Here is an 11,786-nt window from a genome sequence, read left to right as displayed (position 1 = left end):
CAGTACACCTCTCTGAACAATGTCTGGGAGGCTGTGGTTGCTGCTGCACAAAAAGTTGATCATCAACAGATCAAGACACTGTCAGACTACACGAATGGAAGGCTTATGACTGTTATTGAAAAGAAGGGTGGCTATATTGGTCACAGATTTTTTTTTTTTTGAACTGTCATAAATGTTTCTTTGTAAATTTTGAGTTGTTTATTATTGTTACTTTTACAGATGAAAATAAATGAGTGAGATGGGAAATTTTTCATTTTCCATTTAATTGCATAATAATTCTGCACACTAATAGTTGCCCAATAAGTATGCACACATATTCTCCTAAGAAAGCAATAACTTTTACTTTTTTAAATATATATTTGAGGTTTATTAATATTTTGGATTGACTGAGAACACTGTAGTTGTTCAATAATAAAATTAATCCTCAAAAATACAGCTTGCTTAATAATTGTGCACACAGTCCATGTCCTGGAACCTTTTTCACTTATATAGAATTGGTTTCTTGCATTTTTAGAAGTAATAAGAAGTAAGTTTCAGTATAGCAGAAGTAGGATGGAAAAAAGGCTCAATCATAGCTTTCAGGGGTAAAAGGTTCTTCCAGGAGACAGTGAAAGATAGCAACTTCAGAGGTAGGTGGTACAGAATGGCAGCAAACTTCAGGCGATATAAGCTGTGCAGGCCCTGTGGCCCCATCATTCATTAAAGTGACTACTCTTAAGTGGAGGCATTCCCATAGCCCTAGTTTGAAAACCTGACACTATCATCCCGCTCTCATGTGCACTGATTTTGCATGATTGATTGCTCCATGAATTTGGATTATTCCTTAGTTCACATGTGTCAAACTTGATTGCATCATGTGATGTCACGTGACATGCCTTTTTTTTTACCTTTGTGGAGCCGGGATGGACATGGCCTGCATGTGATGCATCCGGTCCATAGGCCGCCATTTAACACCCCTGATTTTAAAAATAATCATCAAACCATTTCTATTGTTACCAAAGATAATTCATTAGAAACAGCTTTCTAAATGTATTCACTGAAATTAAATTCTGGTTTTTCCCATCTTCCTTATCAAACCTGAGAACACTACCTCCATTTTGCTCTTTTAATTATACTCCATAATTCCTCTAGACCAAAATCTCATCTCATCTCTACAGCAATGGATCATGCCCAGTATTTCCTAGTCGAACCACAGACAACTACAATGATCTAATACATATTGATATTACAGAAGACAATGTTGAAAAAGCACTACGCAATCTAAAACCATCTCTATGTATTGGACCGGACAGAATATGTGCCTACTTCTTAAAAAAGCTATCCACTGCCATGGCTGAACCTCTAAGCATAATCTTTGAAAAATCTTTCAGGACCAGCTCCTTGACAAAAACTATGGTCACAAGCCATGGTCATCCCCATCTTCAAAAGGGACATCTCAGCCTAGTTGAAAATTACAGACCAATCTCTTTATGCTGCATCACCTGTAAAGTCATGGAATCAATTATTAACCAATCCATCATCCTCCACTTAGAAACAAACAACCTACTCTCTAATAAACAATTTGGTTTCAAGAAAAAACTATCATGTAATCTGCAACTCTTACACTGCAAAAACATATGGACTACGAAACTCGATCAGGGCAAAGCAATAGATGCAATCTACATAGACTTCTGCAAAGCCTTTGATTCAGTGGTACACAACAAACTACTTCAAAAACTAAAATCTTACAGTATCTCTGGACACCTGCATAACTGGATAGAAGCATTCCTGTCAAACAGACAACAAATGGTCAAAATTGGGAGCGTCCTATCAAATTCTGTACCTGTCAACAGTGGTGTCCCCCAAGGCAGTGTTCTAGGACCAACTCTTTTCATACACTACATAAATGACCTCTGTGATCATATCAAGAGCATCTGCATTCTCTTCGCTGATGATGTAAAGCTATTCAACACCACAGACAATACTGCTACCCTTTAAAAAGACCTTGACTATATATCAGAATGGTCAAACAAATGGCAACTTCAAATCTTAACAAATAAATACTCTGTCCTACATATTGGCAAAAAAATATCAGAAAATAAAATACAAGCTGAATAGTCAAGACCTTGTTGATGATCCAAACTCTGTCAAGGATCTTGGAGTACTCATCTCTAATGATCTAAGTACTAGAGCCCACTGTAACTACATAGCCAAAAAGGCGTTAAGAGTTGTTAACCTAATATTATGTAGCTTTTTCTCTGGTAATATTACACTACTAACACTCCTAGAGCATACAAAAGATTTGCTAGACCAATACTCGAATACAGCTCATCAGTCTGGAACCCACATTATGTATCTGATATTAACACAGTTGAGAAAGTCCAGAAATATTTCACAAGAAGAGTTCTCCACTCCTCTACTCATTGCAGAATACCTTATGCCACCAGACTCGAAATTCTAGACCTAGAAAACCTAGAACTATGCTGCCTTTGGTCCAATCTAAGTATAGTATATAAAATCATACATTGCAATGTCCTACATGTCAATGAATACTTCAGCTTCAACCATAACAACACAAGAGCAAACAATAGATACAAACTCAAGGTTAATCGCACCAAACTTGATTGCAGGAAATACAACTTCAGCAACAGAGTGGTCAATGTCTGGAATACTCTACCCGACTCTGTAGTTTCTTCCCCAAACCCCAAAAACTTTAACCTTAGACTGTCTACTATTGACCTCACCCCTTTCCTAAGAGGTCTGTAGGGAGCGTGCATAAGCGCACCAATGTGCCTACCATCCCTGTCCTATTGTTTCTTTTATTTCTTTTATTTTTCTTATATGTATCCATGTATTCATAACTATGTTTTTACTTATACCTATTATCTTCCAAGCAATTGACAAAAATAAATAAATAAAATAAATAAAAAATAAATGACCATGATTTGCAATCTTCCCTGACAGCTTCCCTATTGACTTTGCTTGTCAGAAGCTGAGAAGGCTGCAAGTGACCCTGGGACATTGCCACTGCTGTAAATGTGAGCCAGTTGCCAAGCACCCATATTGGGATCATGTGGTCCTGAGAATGCTGCAATAAGTATGAAGTGGATTGTTATTCTTATCAGTGCAGTTATAACTTTGAACAGGTACTAAATGAATGGACTAATGTTGAGGACTAATGTAGAAAATATGGCAGTGCTGTACATCAAGTGTAGGTTTATTCTAATATAGGGTTTTGTTTGGCTTCCCCTCTCCCCCACTTTTATAAGTAGAATGGGAAGATTGCTATCCTGAATAGAATAAATAATCTCATATAAAATCATTTGGAATTGGGTTTTGAATCATTGAATAGAATGGATAGGAAGCAACTTAAGAAAGAATCAATTTAAAAAAATACATTGGCTCTCTACCTTGTGAGAAATACATCTTCTTGAAATAATTCAATAACAGAAATAAATATGAAATGAGAGAATAAGAACAATAATATGTAGGTTTGATATATGTAATCACATGGATGTTACAATTCTTTATGAGTCCTCAAAAAGTCAACCAAATAGCCATGGAGTTTTAATCTGGAAGACAGTGAATGTCCAACACAAATCCTAGTGCTAATGTTCTGAAAAATTTGATGGTTCCACAGCCAAAGCATGTAGTTTATAGCCCAAAGATTCCAAGAAAATATTCATTTAGAGTTTTGTGCTATATTTGCAATCAGGATATCGGTAAACAAAGCGGGAATCGCAGATCTGCAGAGGTTTCAAAATGGCTACTAGCAGTTGAGATGCTGTGATAATCTCTTGGTCAGAAAGAAAGCTGTCTGCACAGATACTTAAAGCGCTGTTAATCTTCTCCTGCAGAGGTGATGGGAATTTTTGTTTTAAGAGATTGGGCAAAAGTTTCCCACATATCATGACGAGGTTCTGGCTTTCCTTGATGGAACTACAGGAAGGGAACACAGGCTCACAATCCACAGCTAAGCAGCTAAATATATCCTTGTATTCTTGTTGTCTATTCATCAAGTCTCTGCCTATTAAAAAGAATGAAAAAACCATAATTATATTGTTATTATGTTTACTAGGCACCCAATAATTTTCAGTGGGTAAAGCACAGAGAAATTTAAAATATAAAAGTCAGTAACTATGATAATAAATGCATGTTGAATAAAATTGAAATAAATCAGAACAAAGAGTAAAAAAGTAATGCAGTATAATCTAACATTAAAATAAAAGCCAGCAACAAATAAATAAAACAATACAAAAATCTAAAAGCACTCAAAAGTTTTAAAGCTATTTGGCAAAAAACATATCCCTGATATCAATATTGCTAAGAAAGTATGGATGGCAATAGGCTATAAGTATAACAAGCAAACAAATAACACTAAAATATCATCTTATAAGGAAATACCTTCTTATAAGCATATGCAATGTTGACTTTGACATTGCTCCAGTTTTTTCATTTATATATTTATTTAACAAATGATAAATCTAATTATTTGTCTTACTTTTATCATTATTTTTTGAAGCATCATAAGAAAACTTTACTAAAGATAATATACAATGCCATCTAGTTTGACAATCTGTTATTCAATCGGGCTTCATCAGAAATATTTATAATCTGTCACATGCTCATTTTGACACTGTTTTCTGCCTATGTAGTTAGTTAATTGGCTTATCATTATGTGAGTTAAGCTGAAGAAAAAGTGAATTGAATGTATTTTCAGCTCACCTGTCAGTTCTGCTGGACAGACCAGACCAGGAAACTGATTCTACAGGAAAACTAGAATTATCTTTGTCAAGATTGGCAATAATAACAGAACCCTGCAAGTCTGAGTGCCCTATACACTTGTCTTCCCCACCACCACTTCTTACTTCAGGGAGGTATCTGACTGCTTCACTTTGGAATATTATTTTGTTTCTCAAGGCTTTAAAATGTTTACACCTCCTTTGCTTACACAATGGTTTTTGCATATCTCTGTTAACTAGTTTCATTCCTCTCCCATAGTGCCTCCTAACTTGTGACATTATTTTTGCATCTAAATACCTTCTTGTTTGTCAATGACTCCTAGCATGCTGGCATCCTGGATAAAGAGTTGTCCATTGGTGAAAACACCAAATGTGTCAGCATCAACATGAGTAAAGTAGAAGAAATAGTTCAGGTCATTATTCATCATAAAATCAATAATAGTGAGGAGCTGAAGAGCTAAATCCGCTGTCACATCAGATGATGAGCCATAAAATTCCTTCATAGGTCTTGTACTGGCCGTTACTATTAGTCGACCACAAGATCCCAAATACTTTGGAAAGGGCCATCCTTCTGCTCCAGGGAAAATCTGTCAAAAAAAAAAAAAAAAGGAAATGTGAAGTGTATCCATGATGACATGGACTTATTTTACTAGATTTCCCCATGCTAATAGCCTCCTGATATCATGCATTTCCACTCCATTGCCCTGCTGGTTAAAAAAGATTAATTCTAGTGTAATCAAGGAATATACTGGTTATTCTTTGGGTATAATTTTATTAGGGCTACCATGGCTGGGTGGTAAAATCCAAATGATCACTAGATTCCAGTGCTGAAAGAGAAAAGTGCCGCACTGCTGCAATTTAGTAGTTATTCTTTTTCAGATGTCTTCTTTACTGTATGTTTTCTAAGTCATTTCTAAGTCATTACAAGCTTGCGAGAAAATCAAGCAAACTAAAGGACAGTGTAAAGTGCAAATTTAAAATTTTTTGAGTTAAATTTGTGAATAAAATATTAAATTAAATTTCTTTACTATTAAATGTAGCGAATGTATTTCATTTACTCACTTATTCATTGTGAATACAATTATGCAGTACATTAATTACCAAAGGGTTTGAAAAAAGTATTGCTTAAAGTATTAATATATTAAATAATTAATGTTAAATCATTAATCAAATATTATTACAAGTCAGTGTCAATATTTAGATTCCATACAAACTACAGTGCAATACTAAATTTCAATTAAATTATACTAAATTATAAATCTTTATTATAATACCACATGGAGCGTGTTCCTAGAAAAACATTCGATATGTTACATAATTTTAGGTTCCTCATTCCTGAACTCATCCTTGAAGATTTGGACTATTTCCTTTGTATTTTTAAAATGTCTCCTTTTTGTTTTTCAGTTTACCAGACAGAAGATCTAGGTGTAACCAGCTCTCTCTCTCTCTCCTTTCTTAGAATTTCTCTCTCTCCTTTCTTGGAATTTCTCCCATTTTGCCTTTCAGGATTTTCATCCAAGGAATTCTTCCTACTTTTCTCATTAACTTTTTAAAGTCAGCTTTATATGTTTTAGATGTTCACTGTATGGTGAAATGATCAATCTCTCCCCAAATTCCTAACATTTCCATTTCTTCAACCACTTTTTCCCTGTTATTAAATATCAAATCCAATATAGTTGATCCTCCAATTTCTTTTTTCCACCTTTTGAAAGATGAAGTTTTTTGCAAGGCCTGTCCAGAATCTCTGGCATATCCCACTTGATTCCCACTTGATGTCAAGATAGCTAAAATCCTGCATTATTATATAGTGTAATTCTGGAACATTCTGGCCATTGTAGATATATCATCTATAAGCATTGATACAGTTCTCCATTCAAGAATGGTGTGCAGTCTGAGTGTCCTGAATCTTCTTTAGTGCATTTTTCCTTTCTTGAGAGTAGTAGCAATAAATGAGCCTGCTGTCAGGATTTCATCCAGGGTTCATCAATATATCTTTCAATACATCATTCAAGAACTAGTAGCTTTGAAGAAATTAGGAGCGGGAAAAATATTATTATATAAGCAAAATGATCCAGATAATACGCTGTTCACCAAGCACTTATGTATGTTAAGTGAAAATGTATAAATAAACTGTTAAAAAAAAAGAACTAGTAGCTTTCTGGGTGTGTGTGGGGGTATTAAGACCTGATAATGAAGACCAGCTATTGCAGAGTCAAACAATCAAGCCCTCTGTTTATAATAGCCCCAAGGTTTAAACCTTACATCTCTTCAATTAAAACTCCTTGACCCTTTGATAATAGCTTGTCTGGTCTCAGACAATTTAATAATTTCTGTTCTGTATTAACATACTCCAAATACTGACTTCTGATTGGTCCACACATACAGCATTATGATTGGTCAACTAAACGGCAGTGATTGGTTCGCTAGGAATCAACTGCGATTGGCCGAGCCGATCGCGGTAGATTCAAGGACCTGTCATTGGCCGGCAAGCCGCGAGCAATCCCTATATGAAGGGCTGCTGCAGCTCCAAGATCTTGTACAGATCTATACATGAAATAAAGAGCTTGAAGTACACTGGTCTCACATCTCTTTCATACCCGATCTAACAATTTCCATTTCTAGGCAAGAGCCATGAAATCATGCATGGTTGTGGAACAGTGGTCCCCAATCTTCCTGGCTCTGTGGACCACCAGCAGCAGCAGCAGGGAAAAGAGGGGATGGTTTAACATCTGTGCCCACTGCTTGTGCAAATGGAGCTTTGCATGCTTGCACACTTGCAAACTGCTTGCATGGCCCAGTTCCCTATGGCCTGCAGCCCAGTACCAGACTGCAGATCAGGGGTTCCTGTTGTAGAATATGAATACAGTAGAACAGTGGTTCTCTATCTGTGGTCCGCAGACTCCAAGGGGGCTGTGATGTTGCCACAGGGAGTCCATGAAAGCTTGAAGAAATGTTATGATTTAAATCTTTAATGAAGTCTTGGGGGTCTGTGGCCACAAAAGGTATTTAAAGGGGGTCTGTGATAAAAAAAATGTTGAGAACTCTGCTGTAGAAAATGAATTGTACATTAGCTAGAGCACATTTAAGCACAAATCCATCCATTAGATTAAAAATAATGTTTGTGTCCATTTAATTCTCAGAGCATGGATATGATTTAACACAGGTGTCCTCACCTTGGGGCCCTAAATTTGCTGAACTACAGCTCTGATTGCCTCTAATAATTGGCAGTACTGGCTGTATATTAAAAATTGTAAATCTGGTATTTTAAGCACTCAAACCTGGGGAGGCCTGAACTTTGCAAGAGTCAAAATAGGTGGGGTTTAATCACACAAATGAATAGCCATTTTTAACTTGTACCACAAAGAGAATAGAATCTCATGCCCTAGAAAACATTTCTGAATCCAGCACAAGGATTATCCAACCAACTCATAACTTTTCTCATACCTCAAAGTGAGTTGAAATGGGACTTCCAAAGGATGAGTTATATTACATGAAAGCAGATGCCAATATACCTGTAAAATAATGGGATGAGTGTTAATAGACAACATGTAGAGGAGACGTAGTTTATCCCGGTCTGTAAAATGGTCCATGTAGACACTACCAGCATCTGGAACTTCAGCATATCGCCGCACTATTCGATCCAACAATCTTTGTGATGGACAGCGAAGCATTGGTGTACGAAGTCCCTATTAAAAAAAAGTTGACAAGCAGTCTTTTCTGTGCTTTTATCATAAGAACGTAGATAAAATAAGACTGCCTGTTATTAATTTTTCTTTTGCATATTCTGGAATAGATTCTGAAAATATGTAATAATTCAATATAGATTGTCCTCTTTTAACAACCACTCATTCAGTGACCATTCAAACTTATGATGGTGCTGAACAAGTGGTAACTACCTCATTTTTATGGCCATTGCAGCAGTCCTGTGATCATGCGATAGTGATTTGCAACCTTCTTTGCCAGCTTCCCACAAGCAAAGCTAATAGGGAAGCCAACAGAAAGTCAGAAGTTGGGATCATATGAGGTTCTCATTTAAAGACAGCAACCAGGACTGCTAAAACTGTCATCAATAAGTGGCGTGGTCAAGTGATTTTTAAAAAAAATTATGACCTCTTTGGTTAATGACAATTTCCAATCCCACTAGCATAGTTAAATCAGGGCGATCTATAAAGCATTGAAAAGATACTTATAGAATAGTGCTTGTGTTTTGCTACTAAGTATCATAAAAAGAGCAACCGTGTCATACTAACATGTCTATATAAACAAGGATGAGAAACAGGTATAACATTTACTAGGAAGAAATTCCTCCAAATGATAGCAAGCCAGATAGCAACCCAACCTCAAAACTTTACAAAAGTCTACAAAAAGGACCTTTGCATAGATCCCTGAAGATTCAAGATGTTGCAAGGTGTAGTGCAGTGCCATGTTGACAGCATCATCTGCTGATCTATTTGCTTGGTAGGCAAACTGCAACAAGTATAACAGAGGATCCATTATGATTTTCATGTGGGCCAGCACTAAACTCTCAAAGATTTTCATAGCTATAGATGTCAGAGCAACTGATATGTAGTCATTCAGCTCTTTGATGAAGGGTTTCTTGGGAACCGGGATGATAGTAGAACATTTGAAGCAAGAGGGACATAACATACCTCTAGTGATTTATTAAAGATGCGGGTGAACGGGGGGGCAGTTGTTCAGCACAGGGTTTCAAGTAGGAAGGAGTTACTTGGTCTGGCCCTGGTGGTTTTCTGAACATTTAACTATTAAATAGACCTCACACATCTTTTTCTAAGATCACCAAAGGTGCCAGGCCAGAAAGATAGATGTAAGGAGATTTGGCTATTGTTGGTCTATTTGAGGTGGGGAAGGTAGAGGTAGATGACAGTGATCTCCTGTCAAACCTACAGTAGAATACATCAAGTCATCTACAAGTTAACGATTCCCTTCAGTAAGGGAGGAATAAAGGTTCTTGTAGATGGTAAGCCACTTCTGAACTTGATATATTTGCCTATGCCATGATAGACTTGCCTATATCAGCCAAGACTGACAGAGGGCACCAAAAAGGAAGTTTTGCTTGCATAGTTTGTATATAGTTTTATATTAGAAACAAATAATAATTGATTAAATTTTCAGATTGGCAGAAGTGCCCTCATGAAATGTTCGGTTCAGCCACAGAAGGGCAGAGTCTTCAGCCAAAGAGAAATGTAGAGTTGTTGCTAGGAAGGTGATACCGGAATAATAAAAGATTTATAATGATTATGGACTGCTACCACAATGAATATGGTAAATTGCACTGATATATTGTTTTAGCTAAATTACTGTATAAAGGAAAAAAGAGCCAATTTCTATATTTCTGGTTATATTTATTTGCCATATTAACTGTCAAACTCTGATTCTAAACTGCACGTTTTACTTCCCAATTGCTGCTGCTATTCTGTTGCCTACAATTGAGTTGCTATAAAGTGATAATTGAGGTTCTGTAATCAGTACCTTGAAAAAAACGGACAGGCATTTGAACTGGTTAAATATAAATTCAAAATGAGATCAGCATAACCTTCCTTGACTGAAGAAGTCTGGTTTACCTACTTAGACCACTTGACCCTATATTTACTAAATTGTTTTTATACTGTTATAACAAAGAAAACCTCTGCAGCTTTTCATTCCAATAGGGCTCCAGGAGACCACATAGGCAGAGGTTACATACACATCTCTAAAACAGGTTCATTGAATCCTGAGTGAGGCTAATTGTTCTTACGTGACTATCAGGTGGGAGTCAAATTTTTATACTACTGGTTCTGTGGGCGTGGCTTGGTGGGCGGGGGTATGGCTTGGTGGGTGTGGCTTGGTGGGTGTGGCAGGGGAAGTATACTGCAAAATCTCCATTCCCTCCCCACTCCTGGGGGAAGGTTACCACCAGTTCTCCAAACTACTCAGAATTTCCACTACCGGTTCTCCACAACTGGTCAGAACCTGTTGAATACCACCTCTGGTGACTTTATATGGTATACTTAGCATCTCTTGTTTGTTATTAGCATTAAAACTTTTGCTCTGCATGACAATATTTCCTAATGTCAAATACAGACACTTTAAAAAATCGTTCAGGGAGAAGTGTCAGCTACTGCAAACTGAAATGAAGGCAGCCTGGATGGCATGGTTGGGGAATAATATTCCTCTCTCAGTGACAGTTTTGTCAAGAGATGCATATAAGCACAAATCTCTTGAAGAGGCAAGGTTAGCAGGCAAGGTTTTCAGCTTGGACCATTTGTAATTTTCAGTAAAGATTTCCACTGTGATACACAAAGTAATCATTGTGGCAGCTGGTGAATTGGTAGTTCGATCAGGTAGGACCATCCACATGAAATGAAAAACTTTATTTCACAGTCTGTCATTCTGATTCAAGTACATTAAGACAATGCCATAATTCTCTGCTTTATATAAAACAATTACTGCAGCCCCAAAATTTGAGTCAAGTCTCCTATATATCCAAAACCACAGAAGAGAAGAAGCAGTTATTGGAAAAGTTCAACTGTTTTGATGCAGAAGTGAAAGTTCATGCTTTAAAAAATGTCACTCTTCACTTGCTTAACTTGTCAGTAAAGATAATTGATTATTAGGTAAAGCAAAGGCAACAGTGCTTTTTTTCAATAATTTTATTAAGAGGTACAAGTAGAAAATAAAAATTAATGCAAATTAAAATATATATATATATATAGAGAGAGAGAGAAATATAAAAAAGACATTAAAAAGAAAAAAAGAAAAAAAGTAACTTCCCCTTTCATTCCAACAAATAAAAACAATTTTAATGGTTTATCAGCATTTCTTAATATAGCATGTACTCCCTTCACCCCATAATTCATCTCTTAACTAAAGAACAAAATCAAAAAGTCTTGTCATTTGTTCTTTGTCAGCAAAAATCCAGTAAGGGAAAACATTTAATTTTCTATTTTAACTTTGATGAATAAGCTGACATGTATTCCTTCTCTGAATTTTTAATGATCTTAATTTTTAACTCCTTCAAATGAAGTCCCAGGACCTGTTTTCTGATCATCCTTTTTGTAACCCAAA

The 11,786-nt window shown here is 36.3% G+C and overlaps 1 protein-coding gene across 1 annotated transcript in view; it reads right to left on the bottom strand.

Annotated features, from left to right (window-relative positions):
• Positions 1-2,399: 2,399 nt before the first annotated feature.
• The window catches only part of DIPK2B (divergent protein kinase domain 2B), a 29,610-nt gene continuing 20,223 nt past the window's right edge, over positions 2,400-11,786 (bottom strand). The window contains exons 3-5 of the mRNA XM_026674038.2: positions 8,234-8,407; positions 5,020-5,308; positions 2,400-4,006 (exon numbers count right to left, since the gene is read on the bottom strand). Coding sequence (XP_026529823.2) covers positions 3,666-4,006; positions 5,020-5,308; positions 8,234-8,407 — 804 coding nt within the window. The 3' untranslated portion in view covers positions 2,400-3,665. The remainder of the gene's footprint in view (positions 4,007-5,019; positions 5,309-8,233; positions 8,408-11,786) is intronic.

The sequence above is a fragment of the Notechis scutatus genome, chromosome 5 (genome assembly GCF_049901735.1).
Source record: "Notechis scutatus isolate UNSWTSFEM ecotype Mainland chromosome 5, rNotScu1.2, whole genome shotgun sequence".
NCBI classification, from domain to species: Eukaryota; Metazoa; Chordata; class Lepidosauria; order Squamata; family Elapidae; genus Notechis; species Notechis scutatus.
This window is presented reverse-complemented; position numbering and strand designations above follow the sequence as displayed.